Source organism: Chelonoidis abingdonii, chromosome 15, assembly GCF_003597395.2.
Source record: "Chelonoidis abingdonii isolate Lonesome George chromosome 15, CheloAbing_2.0, whole genome shotgun sequence".
In the NCBI taxonomy this organism is placed as follows: domain Eukaryota; kingdom Metazoa; phylum Chordata; order Testudines; family Testudinidae; genus Chelonoidis; species Chelonoidis abingdonii.
The window spans coordinates 531,641-553,618 of record NC_133783.1 but is presented as its reverse complement, the minus strand read 5'-3'; the positions used below and the strand labels follow the sequence as shown (position 1 = coordinate 553,618).

At 49.2% G+C, this 21,978-nt stretch overlaps 1 protein-coding gene across 4 annotated transcripts in view; it reads right to left on the bottom strand.

The window, feature by feature from the left end:
- Window positions 1–21,224, bottom strand: part of ADAM8 (ADAM metallopeptidase domain 8) — a 96,455-nt gene extending 75,231 nt beyond the window's left edge. For 2 of the 4 annotated variants that reach the window (XM_032796449.2, XM_032796450.2), the window contains exons 1-4: window positions 18,459–18,599; window positions 11,631–11,740; window positions 4,545–4,621; window positions 2,354–2,432 (exon numbers count right to left, since the gene is read on the bottom strand). In XM_032796449.2, coding sequence (XP_032652340.1) covers window positions 2,354–2,432; window positions 4,545–4,621; window positions 11,631–11,740; window positions 18,459–18,510 — 318 coding nt within the window. In that variant the 5' untranslated portion in view covers window positions 18,511–18,599. Of the gene's footprint in view, window positions 1–2,353; window positions 2,433–4,544; window positions 4,622–11,630; window positions 11,741–18,458; window positions 18,600–21,156 lie in introns of those variants that run through there. The other 2 variants (XM_032796453.2, XM_075072616.1) reach the window with 2 other exon arrangements.
- Between the last annotated feature and the right edge of the window lie 754 nt (window positions 21,225–21,978).

Genomic DNA, 21,978 nt, shown 5'->3' with positions numbered 1-21,978 from the left:
AGCCCTTTATATCGATATAAAGGGCGTTGTAGTGTGGACGGGTACAGCGTTAAATCGATTTAACGCTGTTTAAATCGATTTAAATGCATAGTGTAGACCAGGCCTGAATCAGCACAATAAACACAGCACTGCTTCTGACTGCCATGGTGCCTGAGCACAGAAAATGTAATCAGCACTAATACACACACAGAAGACCTAGCATTTCAGAATTCTGCACATAATATAATGACAGATCCTCTCAATCCCCAGAAAAGCAAGCCAGGACTGTCCCCATTTTACCAGAAAACAAGGCACAAACTGAGGAAGTAACCTGACCAAATTCACAGAGTGGGATTAAAAATCAGATGCTCTGAACACTCTGAACTCCCAGCTGTAAGCACTGGCTGGCAGGAGAGGAAAAGACTATAAAGGGGCAGGAGAGTTGTCCCGCAGTGTAGGCCCAGGAAGAAAAAGCATCCAGGCACAGTGTGAGCATCATCCCCACAGAAGGGAGGGAAGAGTTGGGAGGCCAGGGATGGAATCCAGGAACAGAGCAGGTGTTGTCAGAAGAAGCGGTGTGGGACACACAGGAGTGTCCAAGGAAGCTCACAGGTGCTGTGCCCCAGAGTAGGCCAGGCCAATGTGGGAAGGGAGCATGGGAGCATCCAAGAAACAACACAGGTGTTGTCCCCCACAGCAGGTAGAGGCTCAGGAGCTTCCTCTACTGAACTACAGAGGTTCCTCTCTATCTGCTGCTCTACAGGGCAGGTGTACAGCTACCGCAGGCATGTGGGGCAGGACGGTGAGGCATGGGGTGGGAGGAGCCCTGGTCTCGCCAATCCAGGCATTTGCAGAGCTTCTGAAGGAAGGAAGGGAATTCATTCAAATTAGCTGTTCTCCATACACCAGCCCCCTATCTGCATTGTGCAGCAGCTGCTAGGGAGAGGTAGTGCAGCCTAGAATGCGAGTGTCTCCCGTGCACTGCAAAATGTAGCTGAAGTCTGGAGGGCCTACAGGGGCCATGCTACAACCCAGCTGCCCTGGTCATGGAGAGCTGTGAGCCAGCTCTGCAAGCCGAGGACTAGACCCTCCTAACAATCTCATTTGCTGGGGCTAAATCACTGATGGCACTTCCCAGGGAAGGGCTGGGGTTGTGGCCCATCATGCAGAACCCAGGTGGCCTGCTGAGCTGTGTGCCGGGGTGTGCCCAATAACACAGAGTTTACAGAGTGCTTTGGAAACATTATCTAAAAACCATTAGCACAGAACACCAGCAGGGCAGGGCAGAATAATTAGCCAACACCAATCAAACCTCATGCTCCTGAGAGCTGCTCTGACTGCTCACCACTGAAAGCTAGTTCGCAGCTAATCTCAGTGGCATCATTTCTATAGTGGGAAGTCAACTCATGTACTGAAAAGGAAGCATGGCCTAGCGGTGAGAGGTTACGGTGGGGTGTCAGAAGAACTGGGTTCTGCTCCTGGCTCTATCAATGAGTGGTACTTGTGCAATTGTGTGCTCTCTGAGCCTTTGTTTCCCTAGCTGTGACATGGGGTTGACAATATTATTGCTCTCTCTCTCTCTCAGAGGATGTGAGGCATTCCTTGGTGCTTTGACATCTTTGCCAGAGAAGGGCAAAGCAATGTTATAGTCTAACTCAGCCAGAAGCTACTGGACTCAATACAGGAGTTCCTAGGTGAGGTTCTCTGACCTGTGTTATATGATCCAGTCTGACCTGTAAGTGTCCCTTCCAGCCTTAAGGTCTATGGCTTCTATGAAAGACCTAATGCCAAATGGCTTGCTTGTTGGGAGGAAGGTGGGTGGGTGAAAAAGCACCTGGCAGCCTTCAGCCCCTCTCCTACAGACAACATCTGCATCTGCAGCCTTCGGCAAGGACTCGTGGACTTGCCCCCCCATGTATGCAGCGCTGTACAGAATGCAGAGGGCAGGCAGGCACATGGGAGGCAGTAGGATGACTGCCAACTAGATTGATCTTACATACCCAGGGATGTCTGAAGGAGAAGGTGAGTGCCCACTTCCCAAACATGTCATGGATCATATGAGCAGCTCAGGCCATCTCTGCTCACAGAGCCCCAGGCTGTCATCCAGTAGTAAAGACGAAAGGATCTGAGCCTCCTCAGCTCCATACCTGACCAATAGCATCTCAGGCACCCACAACATAGCACCGAGCACCAAGGAAATGTGAAGTATTGAACAAGATGTCTTGGTTTGCTGTGAAAAGGACTGGGGGAAGACACCACAGGTTCTAGTGAATTTGTCTTGAGAGTCCAAAGCCTCAGCGCAATCCCCCAGCCCCAGTATATCTCCTCTAAGAAACATGCACCAGATCATACAACACGGCTCTTGGATTCATACCTGAGTGTCTGGCCTCTCAATGACCTCGGTGCCATTTTCTGAGTAATAGGTTTCAGTGTAGTGCTCCCCAATCAGTCCCCTGGAAAAAAAAAGACAGACAGTAGCAGTGAAGACTCACAGTGCCACCGCAGTTCCGAGAGACAGAGAACCACATGGTACAGGAGGAATCAGCATTACCCTGTACCCCTCTGGCCAAATCCTGCTTGTCTGACTCACACCAGTGGGTGCCACTGAAGTCAGCAGTATTGACACTGCTCCCAGTACCAATACACCATTGAGGAAAGCAAGCTGGAACTGGCATCGCATCACTGCTTGAACTCCCACCAGAAAATCCCATCAATGGTTCCTCATCTTTGCACTTCTGATGCATACTATATAGAGGGAGGGGGAAGCAGCATCCCGCACAGTCTCCACAGAAGAAGCTGTTGATGCTTCTGTTGGGGATAGGGTGATCAGATCACAAAAATAAAATATCGGGACACATGGTGAGGGGAGGCAGGGCAGCCACAGGCTCATAGCCCCCACTGGAGCCATGGGGGAGGGAGGTGCACAGTCCTAGGAAGCCACAGGTCGGGGGACGTATGGCCTCAGCTCCGGCCCCCACTACAAGCATGTCAGTTAGGGGCACACAGCCCCGGCTCCAGCCCTCTCTGCAAGGGGGGGTGGAGGTCTCAGGGCTGGGGCTGGGATGTGGGAGGAGGTTTGGGGTGCTGACTCCAGGAGGGAGTTTGGGTGCAGGATGGGGTGCAGGCTCCGGGCATGGCTCCCTGGAAATGGCGACAATTCCCTCTGGGTCCTAGGCGGAGACACAGCCAGGCGGCTGTGCGCGCTGCCTCACCCGCAGGTGTCACCCCCGCAGCTCTCACTGGCTGTGGTTCCTGGGCAATGGGAGCTGCAGAGCACGTGCTCATTGAGGGGGCAGCACGCAGGGCCCCCTGTGGCCGTCTCTGTGCCTAGGACCCAGAGGGAACTGTCACCACTTCCAGGGAGCTGCGCAGAGCCAGGTAGGGAGCCTGCCAGCCCTGCGCAAACCAGACAGCTGGCAACTTTACAATATTGGGAAAAATGGTATCCCCACTGATGTATGATCAGGACGCAGGACAAAGAGTTAAACATTGGGATGTCTGGTCACCCTAGATGGGGTCATGGAACAGTAGCTGTCATTGATGTTCTGTCTGCTGAATGGTTTTTAAGCAGATGCCTGACTCCCTGCCCTGCAGCCAGCGCTTGAGGTGGGTTCACTGTCACCCAGACCATCACCATAATTTACTGCACAACAGGCTGCAAGAAGACAAAGTCCTTCAAATGGAGTAAGAGGGCGAGATCCAGCAGGTGGGCAGGGACTAGTTTCTCCTGCCTAAATGCTGGAGGGGCAGCCATGGATCTTTCCCCATCTGGATCATAAAATTTTGTTCCCCTGCCATCAATCTGCCAACTTGTACCTGCAGTTCCCTTGTAATGAGCTCCACAGCGTACAGTAACAGTAGTGGGAGACTGACACTTTCCTCCTTAAGAATGGGGGTCAAGAGGTAAATGGGTCCAGCAGAGGAGAGCGTCCATAGTATCCCAGAGAAGGCAGCCAGGGCCGACGAGAGGGGTAGAAGCCAGTACAAATTACCGGGGCCCGGCTTCCCCGGCTCTGTTTAGCCAGTCCACTCTTGTGGGGAAGCCCAAAAATTCTTTTTCATCAGGGCTCGAACCCACTCTCAGCGGCCCTGGAGGCAGCAGTGCAATTGCCAATCACATCTCAGTCAGAGCTCAAAGCAATTTGAGTAATATTGTCTCCTCCTAAGTTCGATGGGCTGAAGAGATGGTATTTGATGCTAACTAAGAGTTAGACCATTGTGAAGGGGACAGACTGAAAACGTAGGCAGGCCAGGGGCTTGAGTCTGAGGGTGAATAAGAGTTAGATTTAGGTTCATATCGGATGGTTCTGTGTCAGAAATGGAAAATAAACCCCTTCCTGTTTTTAGATCTGAACCTAAACCATACAGGGATCCAAGTCTTTCTGAAATTAAAAAGAGGTTCAGCTAGAGGTCCCAGCTGTTGGCTTTCCTCTAGCTTTATGTTCTGCAATGTTCCATGCACAATCTACACAAAGTGGCCTGGGGAGAAAGCTAGATTTGAAACCTAATGGCCTAGGGCTTTCATTAGGGAACCCTGCAAGCCACACTAGCCACTGCACACTTACTTGTTCTTTTCCAGTCGGAGAACATAGTCCCTTCCTTCTGCACGGATGCTGTAATGAACGTTGTCCGGATACATGTTCTGCAAGGGGTAAAAATAACAGAAACTTGTCATCATTGTGCTGAAGAGGTATGAAGTAGATTTCTATTGTGTGTGCTGTGCAGACCTCCGAAGACAGTCACATGGGACCTCAGACTCATCTACCCTAGCCCATTCAATGTTCCTCTAGTCATATGTGGATTTTGTTGAAATATTCTGACATATTTCTGCCCTGCTTCTAAAGGTGTTGTGCATCTGCAAGTCCCACCAATTCAGGGTTTGTGTGAGTGCCCAGCACCTCTGGAAACCCAGCTATACATGCTTACTGCCAATTTATCCATTACAGACATAGCACAACAACAAGTGGAAACCAACAGCCAACTAAATCAGCACAGAAATAATCTCTGTTTGCAAAACCCAGTATGCTTTGGATTAAAGAACACTAACGACAAGTACACAGTGGCTCTCAAACTTTTTTACTGGTGACCCCTTTCACATAGCAAGCCTCTGAGTGTGACCCCCCCTTATAAATTAAAAACACTTTTGTATATATTTAACATTATTATAAATGCTGGAGGCAAGCAGGGTTTGGGGTGGAGGTTGACAGCTCATGACCCCCCATGTAATAACCTCGCAACCCCCTGAGGGGTCCTGACCCCCAGTCTGAGAACCCCTAGATAAACTAAGACTCAGTGTTCACATCTGGCACAAGGCCACAAGTTGTTGCACAAGGAACTAAAATCTTACTGCTCATCAAAATGCCTTTTTTGGCATTTAATTCATTTACTCAAAATCAAAAACCACAGAGTCCCCTGATAACTCACCTCCCTGACTCACTAACGCTTCCCCTAGTAAAGTCTTCCTTCTCTTTGACTTATCGCGCACACAGCCTCATTGTGCGAGAATCAATTTCTCTTCCTGTGGGCTCTCAAAAGTAGATTGTCAGGAAGTCATACTGAAGCCACTTGGCCTGAAGAAATAAACTCTGCTTCCAGAGTCATTCTTTATTCCTATAAGCTCCTGCAGCGCACAAGACACAGCACCTTTTCACCAGTAAAACAGATCGCTGCCATTACGTTTCTGAATAGCCCCCCAACTCCCACGTGTGCATAAGCATGGGTGGGTGCCGTAAAAGGGACAATGAATAGGCAGCTAGGTCCACTACATGCGTGAACATACTGGAGCACATTTCTTGGGAGCTCACTTGTGATGCAAACAAGCCAGAAAGCAGCCAAATCTGGCCATCTGAGAAGCCCTTAGCAATGGTGTGCCAGACTGCTGGGCCACACCCTCACTTGAACTGGGTGCAGGGAGCACAGCAGGGCACAGGGGAGGGGTTATGGCCAGAGTGTGCTGTGCTCCAGCAATCCCCAGCTGGCGGAGTTTACAGCAGCCCCACAAGTGAGAGGACATATGGCTAGGAGTTAAAGCAAGGGACCAGGAGTTGGAACCAAGAGTCAGGATGCCTGGATTCTTTTTCCTGTCTGTACCAATAAACTTGCTGTGTGACCTTGGACAAATCATTACCGCTCACTGCCTCAGTTTCCCTATGGGGGAACACTCCCACCTACCAGTGACAAGAATCGTGAGTTTTGGCAGCTGTTGTAAATTCCTTTCAGATCCTCAGCTGAACAGTAATGCTAATGAGCAATTACACCCTTGGAAGTGTGCAAGCCTCCCTCTCCGGTTAATGGTAGCTGACCGGGCGACCAAGCATCTCACAGCAAAGTTGCTGGCTAAGGCTCTTCTCAGATGGAAGCCACGGCTGGCGGAAGTGGTGAGGTGAACTCCTTGGGCACCACAAGCCAAACTCAGCAGCTCTTGATTTGCTGGGGTTTGCTCTCAGCTGGAGAGTTTGGCCTCTTCTGTGGGATGATGGTATAAATTATCACATGACAGTCTGGAATTCCCCCCAGGAAAGCATTGGGGAGCTGCAATCAGATGGGGGCTGTGGTTATACGGAAAGTATTTCTGTGCCACAGTCAGAACCAGCTGGGACAGGCAGCATGATTTTCCTTGTGAGTCAACTGTTCTAATTCCATTGCCTTGTGTTTTTACTTCGGGATCTTCCTGGGAATGAAAAATCCATTTCTGGTTTAAAAAAAAGCCCCATTGTCTGCTGAGTAAAATGCAGCCAGGGTCTCTCTGCCCCCTCAAGTGGGCTCCGGCTGCAGCCCTGGGAAGTGAGGGGCTCTTCAGCAAAGTGCTGAAGACTGAGATGCGCTGTCACCTAAACAAACATGATGCCTAAGCTGGAGACGCAGGAACTGTCTACAGGGCTTGGTGATAAATTCTTCTTAGATGAACGTTAGCGTCTCTCTTAATGTCCGCCAACAAAATGATGCTTTGTTATTGTTGGCAACTTCGGAGACAGAAACCAATCCTTGAGAAATGCAGATCTGCAGAAAAGCCACTGAAGGTGCTTGAAGAGAACTCTGACTGCAAGTCGGATGGGAAAGGAAGAGCAGTGACCATCTTTCTGAGAAACCACAAAAAATGCAAAGCTGTTTAAAAGGCCTGATAAAGCTTCCCCCAAGCTCCTACTTCCAGAGAGCTTTTTCAGTGTTTCAAATGCAGAAGGTCTGACTCAGAACAGTGCTGGACTGAGCCTGGACTCTGGTTAAACTCCTGCTCACTCCAGTGCCTGCTGAGTAAGTCAGGGCAGGGCCAGGGCTGCAGGACTTGGCCTGAGGTGCAGAAACAGCCGTTCTGGACAGGCAAAAAACTGAGACAGACAGGCTCAGGCACTGGGGGCTGGACTCTTGGAATGCTTCTCACCCCGGTGAGTCAGCAGGAACTCCAGGAGATACATCAGTGTCAGCAGGAGGGGAATGATGGCCCAACAGCTACCTGTGCAACAACAGGTCAGGGTGGTTTGGTCATTTCTTTACCTGGTGTGAAAGGGACAATGGGGGTCTAGAGAGCACATTGGACTAGATCCTCCAGAGCCAGTGCACCGGGAGAGGCGGCAGAGGAGAGGGGGAGGTTTACACCATCTTTCTGCCCCCATTATCTGTGGGCCAAACCAGCCCCTGGTACAAGTTAAAGCAGTCTCAGGAGCACCCTCACTTGTGCTGGAAGAGAGCAACCAACATAATTGGTGTGCATGCACCTTAACCCTGCCCCCACCACCTCTGTCCTAGAGTGCCCCAGCTCATCATCCCCTACACAAAGGATACTCAGATGCTGCCTGAAACTCACTGCTGTGGGTTTTTTTTTTCCCAGTGTAGATGTAGCCATAGAAAATCCCCTGCAAGTCATCCTCTCTCTTAAAATGAGCAGATCCAGCTCAGGAGCCCCTTCTGACCACAGCTGTAGCAATATGGCCTGGGGAGAGAGGTGACCCCTAAAGCAAATGTTATTTGGGGAGGAGAGTCCATCTTTAAGGCAGAAGGTACAGAGCATTTTGATGGCAAGTTGCTTTATATTTTTTAAAGGCATCAGGTTTGCAATATTAGAAACAGTCCTGTGGAAATGGCTGAGAGGACAGCATGAGCCAGCTTCACCATTTGTAACCTGGCCATCCTAAACATGTGTGCATAGACCACCCCCTCCCTCCACCACTACATCCCATCATGCACTGCAGTCTCCCACTGTATGCTTGGTCTTACAGATATCAAACAGATGGATGTACTATTACATGTGATCTCCTCCCTTTGGTACCAACACTGAAGAAAGAAAGGAGAAAAGTTGTTCAATGTGCACAGCACAGATGGGATCTCTAAATAGCCTAGAGAATGTTTATTTCACGGACAAGTTTAGGTTTCTGGTGCAAAAGAAAACAGATGCCTTTGGGAAGAATTTTTGAAGCTATTTTATCTGAAACGGTTTGACTCATAAGTGAACATGCTGTACCAAGAATTTACTAGGCAATTTATATCTCAAAATTGACATGATCCTTAGGCCTTCTGAGGTGCTAGTGTTTGTGCTTTTAAGATATGATTCCTGGTGCTTTCTGAATTTTAAAGACTAAAATGCAGTCAAGAAACTGCCATTAGGTTATGGTCACAAATTCAGCCTTGCTGACTCCAAGCATTCAGAAGTCATGCGTCAAACCCCAACAAAAATAAGATTTTCAAGCCAATCATGAGATTTTTTTCAAAATAATAAAATGTGGATTCTTGTGTGTTTGGCTTCTTTGTTCTGAGCCTTTTGAGTTCATGTTTTCTTGCTTGTCTCCACAATCACAAGAACTAGTATCAGACTTTTTTTACAAAACAAAAACTGAAATTCTCCCACATTCACATAAATCCAGGTGCTGAGGCTTTAACAAAACACCAAGTATCACAAGACTTGTGCTAAATTATGAGAGATGGCAACACTGCAGAATGATCTAACATCCTTTCTGCTTCCATTTAATCACTTCTTCCCTTTATCCCATCAACTGAGGTCAGGCCATCATGTAAGCATCTACCATCTTTGTCTGCGGCAGCATTAAGGTCCACCTGCTTACATCTTCTTTGATGCGATCCATCCATCGTTTCCTTAGGGTCTCTTTCCTATCGTGGTATCTTCATCAGGTCCCCTTCATTCATCCTCTGCACGTATCTGAACTGGTGAAGTCCTGATTCCTGGATTTTGTCAGCCACATCACGTACTTGGACTTCCATCCTAAAGCTTTCCTTTTGACATCTCTCTCTTTGTGTAACGCCTCTTCTGGCACTCATCTTGAACACCTGTAGGCACTGAACTCGGCCTCTCTGTTTTGGCCACGCTTCTGTACCATTGTTCTCCACAGTTCAGCCTCAGTGGCAGATGTTTGTTATACACAGCCATTGAGATATTATTCCATACTTTTCCAGCATTCCCCAGTCTGGACTGGGACTCACATTCAAGCTCACCATTTTCCATAACCCAGCCGCCAAAGTATTTGAATTGGTTGGTCTGGTTTAATTCCACTCCATTAAGTTCTATGTCAAGTTTCCCCGTGGCTCCTCTATTGACCCATGACCTCAGTCTTAGTCAAGCTCCTTTTCATCAGATGACATTAGCTGACCAAAGCACTGTTTATTATTTTCTCTAGGTCTTCTTTTGAGGAGGCCCTTATTGCTACGTTATCCACATATAGCGGCTTCTCCCCTTTTCCCACTGACATCTTCCTGCTGATGCAGTCCATCAAAATGATAAAAAGCAGTGAGCTGAGGGCCAATCCCGGGTGCAATCCAACCTCTACATCAAAGGGACTCGTTCCACAATATGTTCTGATCTCTGTTTTAGGTGATCTATACTGAGCATTCACCATAGCTGTTAAATCCGTAGAAACACCATACATTTCCTCAGCACTGGTGTGAGCATCCTTCCGTCCACTTTATCATAAGCCTTTTCTAGATCTATAAGAAGCTATCCTGCTGGTGCTTGAGCTGCTGCTCCATCTCTTGCCAGTTTACAAACATGGCATCCGTGCACCTCATCCTTTCCTAAAGCCACACTGTTCTTGGTCAATGAGGGGTTCCACCATTCTTGTAGTTCTAGCATCCAAGATATGCTCCAATATCTTCATCCCATGTGACAACAGCTTTGTCCCTCGATAGTTCCACATTCCTGGAGGCTTCCCTTCTTATGTATTGATACCAGGATAGACTTGCACCAGTCTTTTCTTGCCATACAGCTTCAACCTTTTTGATCCATTTCATGACTCTCTTGCCCAAGACTTTCACCAGGTCTGCTGTCACTTCATCAGGTCCCTCGGCCTTATTGGTCTTTGTCTCCTGGACTGTATTTCCCATTTCCTCCTCTGTTATGTCAAGCTCAGGCATCGTATGAGGATCACATGTTGGCAACACCACAAAGGGTTTGCCTCATTTAAGTGACTCTCAAAGTATTGTTTCCACCTCTCCTTCACTTGTTCAGGTGTTACTAGCAGTCTCGTCTGATCACCATTCACAAACGATGTCACATTACTATCCTCCTTTCTTTTGTGTCTCATTTTTTCAGTGCTGCTGAACTTTCTGCCAGCCAGCTGTGGATCGTTTACAAGCTCAGCGTGCAAACTGTCTAGCACTCTCTTTGCCCTTCTTCACTGCCCATTTGACAGCTCACTTTGCTTCTTTGTATTTGCTTTCATTTATGCTTGATGGGTTCATTTCTTTTCTTTCTGCACCATTTTCTTGTTTCAGATTGCTATTTGTACTTTGCTGGTCCACCCCCACTCCTCTCCTTTGGTTGTCTCCATCGTCCATAAACCTCTTCCACCACGGCAATCCACATTCTTTAGAGGTGGCTCCACTCCTCTTCAGCTGATGCCAAATTTGCTTCCTAACACAGACTTCATTCTGCCACTAGTGATTCTAATTTTGACCTCAAACACAACAAAAGGCTGCTTTGATTGGTCTCTCAAGAGTGCAATCATTTATGATGGAGATGATGCAGAAAGCTCACACTAGCTGGTGTCATTCATCCCATAAGAGTCTCACTTTAAAGGAAGTAAGACTCTGAGTCTGGATCTTTGCTGACTGTGCACTCAAGGTGCTTGCCAGACAGATCAAGAGAGAGAAAATTCCTTTCTCTGAACCAGTGTGCATCTCCTGGGGCATTCTCTGTTGATTTCAGTATATGTTTGGAAGGGAGGGATGACCCAGTGCATAGGGTGCCAATGTGGGACTCCGGAGACATGAGTTCAATGTCTGGCTTTGTCACACTAGGCAAGTCACTTCACTTCCAAGGGGCTGTGAAGATAAATGCACTAAAGATTATGAAGTGCTCAGATACAATGCTAAGTGAGGCCATAGACAGCTACAATATGTGAGTGTTGTGATCCTGTTTTCTCTGTTTTGCAGCTTTCCATGTGTCTGTGTTTACAGAGGCAGTTGCAGTTCTGCAAGGCAGCACTGAGGTAGCCTATTCCACAATGTACATTCACTCATATTTGGTTATTTTTGCTTAATCTAAAACAAAAGTCAGTCTCCAACTGCTCAGTGTCTGGGAAAGCTGGAACTGTGTTTGGCTAATCTGAGAGTTGGCACCAGGCCCTAGTTTAACCGCCTCTGAGTCAGGGGTTGTTGGAGCTGGCCTTGTAGTGTCCCCTAATATTTCAGAAGCGACAGATACTTACAAATTGAGCAGAAAGGTCTCTCTTCCCAGGAGCTGCAGGCACTCTGTGAGGTGTCACCCTTTCATATTGGACCACATGTGCGAGTTTCTCCGATGGGCTGGCAAAGACTCCTGTAAAGACATTCAGAGGGTCAGGGATTTCTGCAGAGTTCCCTAGAGCGGTACAGTGCTGCATGATGTTACAGGGTGGTTGAACAGCTGTGCTCAATAACCCCATTAAGACTTGTTCCTGATCCCAGAGAGGGGGACCGAGCGAGGCTGGCTTTGTAGTTCCCTGCCCCTCCGTATTGCCCTCACAGCTCATTGTTGGCTGATGTTCTGCTGCTTCCTTACAGAATGCACAAAGCATGTAACATCTACCGTGAGCCCAAGGCACTAGCAGGCAGCAGTGAAATGCCAAAGATGGACTAGCAGCTCCCCTGTCCTGTATTCTGCACTCTTTGGCCACAGAGCCCTTACTAGATGGTGTCCCCAGATGGTGAACAAGGACAGGCCAATCTTTACAAAAGAGAATGAAAATCTTAAACAGTGAAAAAATATGTGGAGGCTCCAAGAATACACACGATTATAATATTTGTACAAGTAGGTCTTGCAAGGTAACATCTGAAAAATCATAATTTGTTAGTCAGCGCTGTCCTAATAAAATGTGCGTGACACATTGAAAAGTTGTAAGATTCCACTGTATAGTGATTTTAACACATGTTCCAAACCGAGGTTGGCAAGCAGGTCTGTCTCGAACAGAGGAACGGGTGCTCTGTTTAATTTGCATTTAAGCCATAAATAGAGTCATTGAGCAAGAAGGGAAATGAAGGATAGTCAAACAGGTGAGGAAGAGCAGCAGAGAACATCCTTTCCTGTAGACACTCTGCCTTCTGAATCTCAGCTGGAAATGTTTCCCAGAAGTGGGGGCTGACACTATAAAAAAGAGGGACAAACACCCCAAGGTCCCCTCCTCCTCTCCCTCTATCCATCTATTCACTGCATGAGAAGGAACAAAGGTAGCAGTCATTAACCAGAAGAAGGGATTCTGGTCTAAGAAGTTTGGCCAGTAAGATGATTGAGAGCATGTGGTGAGAAAAACTTTGCTAACTGTGTTTTATCTTTTCTTGTAACCATTTCTGATTTTTATGCCTCATTGTACTCACTTAAAATCTCTCTCTTGGTAGTTAATAAACTTGTTTTACTATTTTATCTAATTCAGTGAGTTTAAGATAACAAGATGTGCGCATATTATTTCTATTAATAAAATGAAGGACTTTATATGAATTTGTTTTGTCCAGGAGAGGGCTGGGCAGTACAGGACATATACTTCTGGGGGAAAATCTAGGACTGAGGATATGTTGGGGTCACCCTGCAGCATAACTGATGTGTGACTGGCTGGCTGAAGCACATATAGTCATAACTGGAAGTGATTTGCATGCTGGAGGCTGTGAACAGGTCAGACTGAAGGCTACAGCAGCAAAGCAGTGTAGGTTAGAGGGCAGGGGTGACACAGTTACTCGTTAGTCTGTACTCTGGGTATGTCACAAGGTGATTACAGCATAACCTCAGGTTTTGTTTTATTTTGTTAAGAAGCCAGTTGCTAGCTTTTTCAAGCTGTGCTTTGCAGTCAAGATGTGATGTCCAAATGTTCAGAAAGCAGAAGGCAAATACACAGGACCCCAAATTTATTATTTTTAAAATATCTCATGATTTCTGGGGCCTTACTCATGATTTTTTAATGCTTGAGGTTGGCAATACTTTGCTGTGGATTTTGTAGGATGTTTTGCATTTACACGGAATCAGGCTCTCTAATTCATCAAGAAAGGAAATGTCTGTGAGGGACAGAAAGACAGCAAGCCACTCCAGACTCCTATAGTGCTGCACAGTTCATAACCCATAGTGCTGCCTAAAGCTTCGCACCCTACACTAGAAGGCAAGTTAAGCATCTTCCCTCTTCCCCTACACAGCCAGTGTGCAAACAATTTAACTAAGGGACTGCACAAGAAAACGTCTGGCAGAATTGAGTAAAGAACTCAGGACTTTAATATGACACAGCCAAGACTTCAGCCACACTGCCTTTCACAATAAATGTGCCAGAGCTATGTGCTTGGCTAGCTAACAACTGAGCCAACTGCTAAGATCACACTGCTCTACCATCACCAGAATCCTAATCACCAAGAATCTACTGCTGCCTGGGCAGAAGTTGTATGACTCACAGGCACAGTGTGTGTTGTGGCCCCCCTCTAGTGTCTGCTCCATATAGAGGATAACAAACTGTTACCAGCTGCTACTTTAGCTCAAGCAGTAGAGATGTGGCTGGAGATCTGAAAGTCCAGGCTTCCCACCCTACTGCTGGTCCCCAGGGACAGCATAGTCCATAGGACTGATGCACATGATGCAATTTATTTTTCCAGTTTTCTTCTTTATAAATTGGTTTATTTGATTTACACAGTGAGAAAAAAGGCCGTATAGACCCTGGCATGCCATTTGTTGGCCACTGTTCACACATTTCAGCAGTGTGACCCATGGTGGTAAGTTTGACAGCTGCATGAAGCCAACAGTCCCCATATCAGCTAGTCATGTTGGTTAGTTACCTTGCTGGAGCGCTGGGATCCCCACAGGATGATGAACAGCAATGGAGAACAGACCACATCGTTCTCCTGGCACTAAGCAAGCCTCCCAACAGCGCATTTGGTGCCTGAGCCAGAAGCAAAGCTACTCTTCTCACTACCCCCACCCATGTGTGAGTCAATCTCACTGCCAGAGCGGGCTCAGTCCTGGCTGTCATGATGTAGCTACTTTCTCTAAAGTGGCAGCTCATCTGGGCTGGATCAGATGGGTACATGAGAGCTACCTGCTGGCAGTACTTTCTGGTCAAACCACAACAGCAGCCTGTAGATGGTACCTAGATATTCCAGCCTGGCTATCTGGATGAATGACTGGGTGATCCTGAAGACTGGCTGGGCTGACAGATATAAACTCAATCCACTCACGAGATCATAAGAACTGCCCTTTACCACACATACTGTCAAGGCAGCTGGAAGTGCAGACTAAGAGTCCTAAAGTTAAACAGCTGGGGGGCTGGATGTTCTCTCCAAAGGCCCACCTGCCCTAGGATACTGGAAAGTCAGACGTGCCTGAGACCATGTGGTTGTTCGCACTTGGCCTGTTCGGAATGCTTGAGACGTGTGCATTACAGAAGATGCGCACACTGCGTCTTGAAGGCAGGTCCGTACTGCGATCCCCTTTTTACAGAGTGGGTACTGAGGCACAAGACTTGCCGAAAGCTGCCCAGCAAGTCAGAGGCAGAATTACTTACAGTTAGCACTCAGGAACTCTTTCCTCTCATACCCCATGCTCACGCCTCTAGAATAGACCAGAACTAAAACATCTTTCATGCTGCTCCTATGCCTCCGGGAAGGGGGGCTGCACTATGACATGGACACAAACTCCTTCAGCATGAGCCAGGTTTGAATTGATTTGTCCAGCCCTTGTACCATGCGAGCCATGGCTGGTGGTCTTGGATATGCACACAGAGCTCAGCCACCTTAATAATCCCACTTCACCCAGCCCAGTCAATGCAGGCCTATCAGAAATGGGGCTGAATGAGAGCTACCTGGCTGAGACACTGCTGAGCTAATACCTGACAGCTGGAAGAAGCAACCAGGAGAAATAGCTATTGCTTGATGGAGCCTGCCCTTTGTCTCCCAGGCTCCCGGTGCTTCTAGAAGTCAAGGGAACACCACTGGGCCCAAAAGCTTTCATCCATCTGCAGCTGGCTAGAAGGCTGTTTTCAATTACTGAAGCTGAAGCTAGACAGATTCAGACTGGAAATGAGGTATAAATTCATAACATTGAGGGTAACTGATCACTGGAACAATTTACCAAGGTTGTGAGGGATTTGCCATTACTGGCCATTTTTAAATCAAGATTGGATTTTTTTTTAAAGATATGTTCTAGTTCAAAAGGAATTATCTAGGGGCAGTTCTCTGGTCTGCGTTATTCAAGACATCAGACTAGATCAGTGGGTTTCAATCTGTGGTCCACAGACCCGGGGTGGGGGTGTAGGACAGACTATGTCTGAAATTTTTAAGGGTCTACAAATTAAAAATGGCTGAAAACCACTGGGCTGGATGATCACAGTGGTCCCTTGAAATCTATGAATTTACTTTCAGGTTCAGGCTCTTGCTACAGGCATCCAAGCCTCTGTTCGCTTGAGGTTGGGTCACTGCAAGGAGCCATATGGAAACTCCAGCTAGTGATGAATGCAGCAGCTTGCTTTCTGAGGCCTGTTCTTCACACAAAGCTGCACTAGTTTACCTAATGGGGTGGTTCTAAATTGAACTAGTTAAGGCAGTTAAACTCCTGTGTGGGCTATTTAGATGTAATTTAAACCTAGCTTGGATCAATTTAAATTGATTCCTTGTTAGACCAATATGAGCCAGGCTTCTATCTTTTTAAAAGTGTGCAAACAAGCGTTAACCAGGCTGGGGTAGGCAAACTTTTGGCCCAAGGGCCACATCTAGGTGGGAAAATTGTATGCAGGGCCATGAATGTAGGGCTGAGGAAGGGAGTGTGGCAGAGAGTGTGGGGTGCAGGAAGGGACTCAAGGCAGAGGTTTGGGGTGCAGGAAGGGTGTGGGGTGCAAGAACAGGCTCAGGGCAGGGGGTTGGGGTCCAGGAGGGGCTCAGGAGCCCAGGGCAGGGGGTGCAGAGTGCAGGAGGGGGTTCAGGGCAGGGGACTGTGGTGTGGAGTGCAGAAGGAGGCTCAGTGGAGGGCACTGGAGTGCAGGAGGGATGTGTCAGGGGGCTGGCATGCAGGACAGGTGTGGGATGTGGGCTCCAGCCTGGTGTCGCTTACCTCAAGCAGCTCTGGGGTGGCAGGGGTGTGCAGCAGGGCTAAGGCAGGCTCCCTACCTGCCCTGGTCCCACACCATTCCTGGAAGTGGCTAGCATGTCCAGCACTGTCTGGGTAGGGTAGGGTAGGGAAGGTGGCTCTGCTGCATGCTGCCCTCACCTGTGGGTACCACACCCAAAGCTCCCATTGGCCATGGTTCCCCTTTCCAAGCCAATGGGAGCTGTGGGAGGCGGTGCCTGCAGATGAGGGCAGAGCAGAGCTCTCTGCCTCCTCCCCTTCCCCAGGGGCCACAGAGACATGGTGCCAGCCTCTTCTGGGAGTGGCCTCTAAGGGAGCCTGCCTTAGTCCCACAGGGCTGGCAATCCCGTGGACTAGACTGAAAGCCCTGATGGGCCAGATCTGTCCCACAGGCTGTTGTTTGGCCTCCCCTGAACTAGGCTGTCTTTAAAAAATGGTTTGACCTAAGTAAGCATAATTTGTGCAAGAAGACAAGCCTGTAGCATTGTCTCCCATAGAGGTCACATTACCACCAGCGCCGGCTCTAGGCTCCAGTGCAGGAAGCCGGTGCTTGGGGAGGCCAATGGAAAGAGGTGGCACATCTGGGTTTTCGGTGGCTATTTGGCAGTGGGTCCCTCAGTCACTCTTGGAGGAAAGGACTGCGCCGAAGAATGAAGCAGCATGGTAGAGCTGCCACCAAAGTGACTTGGGGCAGCAAAAAATCTGGAGTCGGCCCTGATTACCAGCAATTCATTTCTGAGTGCACTAGAAATTATGCAGCTATTTCACTAAAAAACTGAGGTTTTTAATGGAATAAGTGAGAAAATGTATAATAAATTTAGTGCTCCAGCCCTGCTGTTTTGATAGTTAGGTTTATTTATTTTATGCTGTCTATATAGTTTAAATTTTCAATATGAGAAAGATTTTTATAGTAACATCTGAGGCCTGGTTTACACTAGAAAATTCGGTCAGCATAACTACATTGCACAAGGGTGTGAAAAATCCACAGCCCTGAGCAGCGCAATTAAGGCACTCTAAATCCCTGTGTAGACAGTGCTATGTTGACTGAAGAACTAGCTACGGCCTCTTGGGGAGGTAAAGTAACTGCAGTGACAGGAGAACCCCTCCCATCCCTGGAGCTGGTGTCTACACTGAAGTGCTACAGAGCCGCTGCTGTAGTGTTTTAAGTGTAGATACAAGCCCTTCGAAGTTGGAAGGCAAAGCCAGAGGCTTTGGCATGTGGGTGAAGCATTTGAGACTTTTGGTCCTTTGTGGGCAGTTTGGAACAATGGGGTAAATATATTAGCTAAGTGTTTCTGAAAAAGATTATCAGCAGTGAAATCATACAGACAGCTGCTAGCAACCTTTATACTAAAATTCTTGCAAATGTATTTTGTTATACCTTCCAAGGCCACCATTGGTTGCAGCTGGCCTTTGCAAGGGTGGCAAGAAGAAAGCCCTCTGGTTAGAAAAGCACCTCTTTTTTGCCTTATGAATGCCCACCAGTTTTGCTGAAATACACACTTCTGAAAAATCGCCATTTCCCTACTCTCACTTTGCCACTCGGGAAAAGTTTTCCACCTGGCAAAACCATAACCAAAAAACACCAACACTGGACAACAACCAGCTCCATACCGGCTTGTCCCCTCCAAGCCCAGCACATAGCTCCACAACCCCTTACCCGCTTCCCTGGCGGCATGGGGCAGAAATCCCCCAGCTTCCAGCCCGGCAGGAGAATGAACCAGGCAGAGTCGGACGCCCTGAAAGGTCAGCATATGGCCCCAGTTCCCCATTTGTGAGACCACAGCCTTCCCTCGCCCTGCCCCAGCGCCCAGTCCCCGCACGGAACAGACATGGACCGTCCGCCCTCATGCCCCGACGCCCCTCGGAGCTGGCGGGAGGGAAGCGCAGCCCGAGCCCGTCCAAGAAACGCCGCTGCGGCTGCAGCCCCTGTTCCCCGACGGAGCCCGCCGCGGCCAGCGAGCGCACTCACCGCGGCGCCCCAGCGCCATGCACAGCGCCAGCAGGGCGAGGGTCCGGGCCATGGCGCGGCTGCCCCGCGCTGAGGTGCGGAGCGGAGCGGAGCGGAGCGGCACGCTGCGTTCCTCCCTGCCAGCCGCCAGCGGCCCCGGCTCCGTCTGACTCAGCCCCGCCTGACTCAGCCTCCCGCCCAGGAAACTGAGGGGGCCGAACCTACCCCCCAGCAGCCCTCCCTGGGTCCGGCCCACCCCCTCTGCCCGCACACGTGCCCCCACCTACCCCGACTAGCCCACCCCTGCCGCACACTGCCCCCTCTAATCCCTTGGACTACGCCACCTCGCTGCCACAGACCCTCTCGCGCCTCAGCTACACTGAACCTCCTACCCCACTTAACCCACCCCTCCTCGCCCTTTCGCCACTGACGCCCTCTCCGCCGCAACTAACCAGCCACCCTGCCCATTGCGTCTCCACGACCACGGCCCCCTCCCAAATACCAAAAACCCCTGCTCGCCACAGACCCCCCGGCCCTTCCCAGCAACTGCCCCTCACTCCTACCCAGCAAAAACTACCCACCGCCTGGCCCCTTCACCACTGACCCCCTCTAACGCCCAAGCTACCATCACCAGCACCCTGCCTTCCACACACTTGGACGCTCACCTCATCCATCTGCTCACTGACCTCTACCAGTGTAAAGCCCTTATCAGGGCTCCCATGGACCTTGCCACTGCCATGGACCCTCAGTCTCTGAACCCGTCAACTGACCCTCCTCTGCCCCAACTACCCACCCCTGCCCTTCACACTGACCCCCCTGCCCAGACTACCAGCTCCCACACTGACACCCTCCCTGCCTAGACTAACCACTCCCTGCCCTGCACACTGACTCCCTGATCCTAATTACTGACCTCCCTACCCCGACTACCCATCCCCGCCCTGCACACTGACCCCCCAGCCCAGACTACCCAACCCCACACTACATGCTGACCCCTAACCCCTCCCTGCCCCACACTGACCCTCTCCATCCCTGGCACTTGACTCCACCTTGCACACTGATACACCCTCACTCATCCTTGGCCCCCCATATACACTGACCCCCTTTCCCAGCTCCTCCCCATCTTGTACACTGATACATCCCTGACCCAGCCTAGCCCCTCCCTACCCCCACACTGACCATTCAGCCATCACTCCTCCCAGTCCACAGCACTGTCCCTATGGCCGGAAGAGGGCCTGGGGCAGGAACAGAAGCAGGGATTTGGCAGGAACAAGGATGGTACAGAGGATATGCCAGAACTATCTCCCTTCCACCACGTCTCACCCTATATTGTTCCCACAGCCCTCTATTGGGACTCTCTCCAACCCCACCCGTGGCCTGTTTCATTCCCCTACAGGGGCTCATGCGCAGGTGCTGGTGGATTAATTAGTATTAGTCTGCAGCTGCATTTCCACCATCATAGGCCAGTTCCTCCTCTAAGCCCCCACAATGAAGCACTGAGATCCTGGGTAACTAATGCCCCAAAACTCCATGGTGAAGCTGTCATGGATCAATCCACAGTGCATCAGCAACCTCTATCCCTCTCCAGGGGTCTCTGCAGCAAATCCAGCTCAGCCAGAGTCTTGCAGGAGGCATGGGCTGGGCCCCTCTGGTGCAGTACTCTCAGGGAATATGGCCAGACACAGGGAGCCTTTGCAAAACAAGGGAACCATAGATCATTCACCTGGCTACAAAAGTTGAACCTCTGTAGGTGAGCACACAGAGAGGCAAAGGTTAAACCGTCATCCGTGCTGGCTAAGAGCAGTATTGCCAATTTCAAGAGATCAAAAATCACAAGTCGGCTCCCCAGAAATTGTGAGATTTTTTTATAAGTGGTTTTTAGGTCAGTCTCTTGATTTTTGAACTCACCCTGCCCATCCCAGGATATGTGCTTGTGACAATTAGTGGTGCTCACTCTCCCACATGTGCTGGATAAAGTGATTTTGTCCCCTGCTACAGGAGCACTCACCACCCCACATCTGCCCCTCTCCTGCCCAGCAATTAATCCTGTCCCCCAGTTCCCCAACACTTCTGTCCCCACCCAATGCCCCTCAATTCAGCCCTTCAGCCCCCATCATCACCACCCCAGCAGTTCAGTCCCCCAACCCCATTAACCCCCACTGCCCTCAGTGCACCCTTCCAGCACTCACCCCATCTGCTCAGAACCCACCATCAATACAGCCCCCATCCCTCACTTCAGCTTCCCTGCAGCCCCCAGGCTATAGTTCAGCCTTCCCAGCCCCATCTCTGCTCCTCTTGGGGTTCTTTGCCCTCCTCAGGCCCAGGGGGAATGCAGTGGGGTCCCCTGTCTCACTTTCCAGGCTGGCAGGGGAACCCCAACAGCAGGCATCTCAGCTGCCCAGGGCTAGGGCTGACAGCGATTTCTCAATAGAAGGATTCAGCCTGACTCATGATCTTTCTCAGGATAGAACTCAGCTGTGGCTGGAAAAAAAAAATTGAGACATTTGAGAGTTCTATTGCAAGATCATGATTCAGGCTTAATTTTACTCAGAAATCGCGTTTCTCACTATTAATTAATGAGAGTTGGCATGTCTGTAACCCAATGCCAGGCGCCAGCCGAGCTGTGATGGACTCCATCTCTGGTTCCCTCCTAGTCTCTTTGTCCTTAGTCCTAGGGGAGACCTCCTGAGTCCCTCCAAAGGGCAGCTCTTTTTCCACCCACCTGACAATTTTTCCTCTTTGTTCTCCAGTTCAGTCCACTGCTAGGTGTTGCTTGTTTGGTCATGGGGGACAGATCTCTTTGTCTTTCTGGATCCTCTGTTGATTTAGGTTTATTTCAACCAGTTCTTTAATGACTGCATCATTCCCCCTAAAGTTAGGTGACATACATACCTCCTGTCTCCTGCACTCTTCCCACTAGGTAGCAATGCACTGTACAGAGGGAAATTGAGGCATTAATTGATGTCATAAAAATATTACAGAAAATTCCCACGTCATCTCTGACGTGCTTTGGGATGCCAGACTCCAAAAATTTGACTCATTTCTAGTTGGAACTTTTCTGACTTCTCCTTCCAGCCATTGTGTCTTGTTCTGTTTTTGTCTGCTAGATTAAAGACCCCTTTGGGATCAGCTGAAGACTAACAAGACTGAATTACTTGTGCTATAACTGATAACCAGGTAAAAGCAGGGTCATTGTGAGGAAGGGTCTCCCTCACATATGCAGAAAAAACAACCATTTTTACAAGCCCCTCAATGTCAGCACAAACAACTGAGGAATACAGGAGCAAAATATATACAGGAGTTCAGAGCTGGAAGACAAAGCTGCAGGGTGTAGATGCAGAAACAGAGTTCCTGGCTGGGTCTCTTACTATCTCTACAAAGCAAAGTTCTACAACAGATTGATTTGTGACAATGGAACTGTGTGAACAGCAAATGAATTTCAAATCAGACCCTAGAGCTCAGTACAAAGTAGTTTTATAGCAGAGGTACTAAACGGTTCCTGACTCCCCAATGTTAAAACGGCAAATTCAGGTGGGTTCACGTA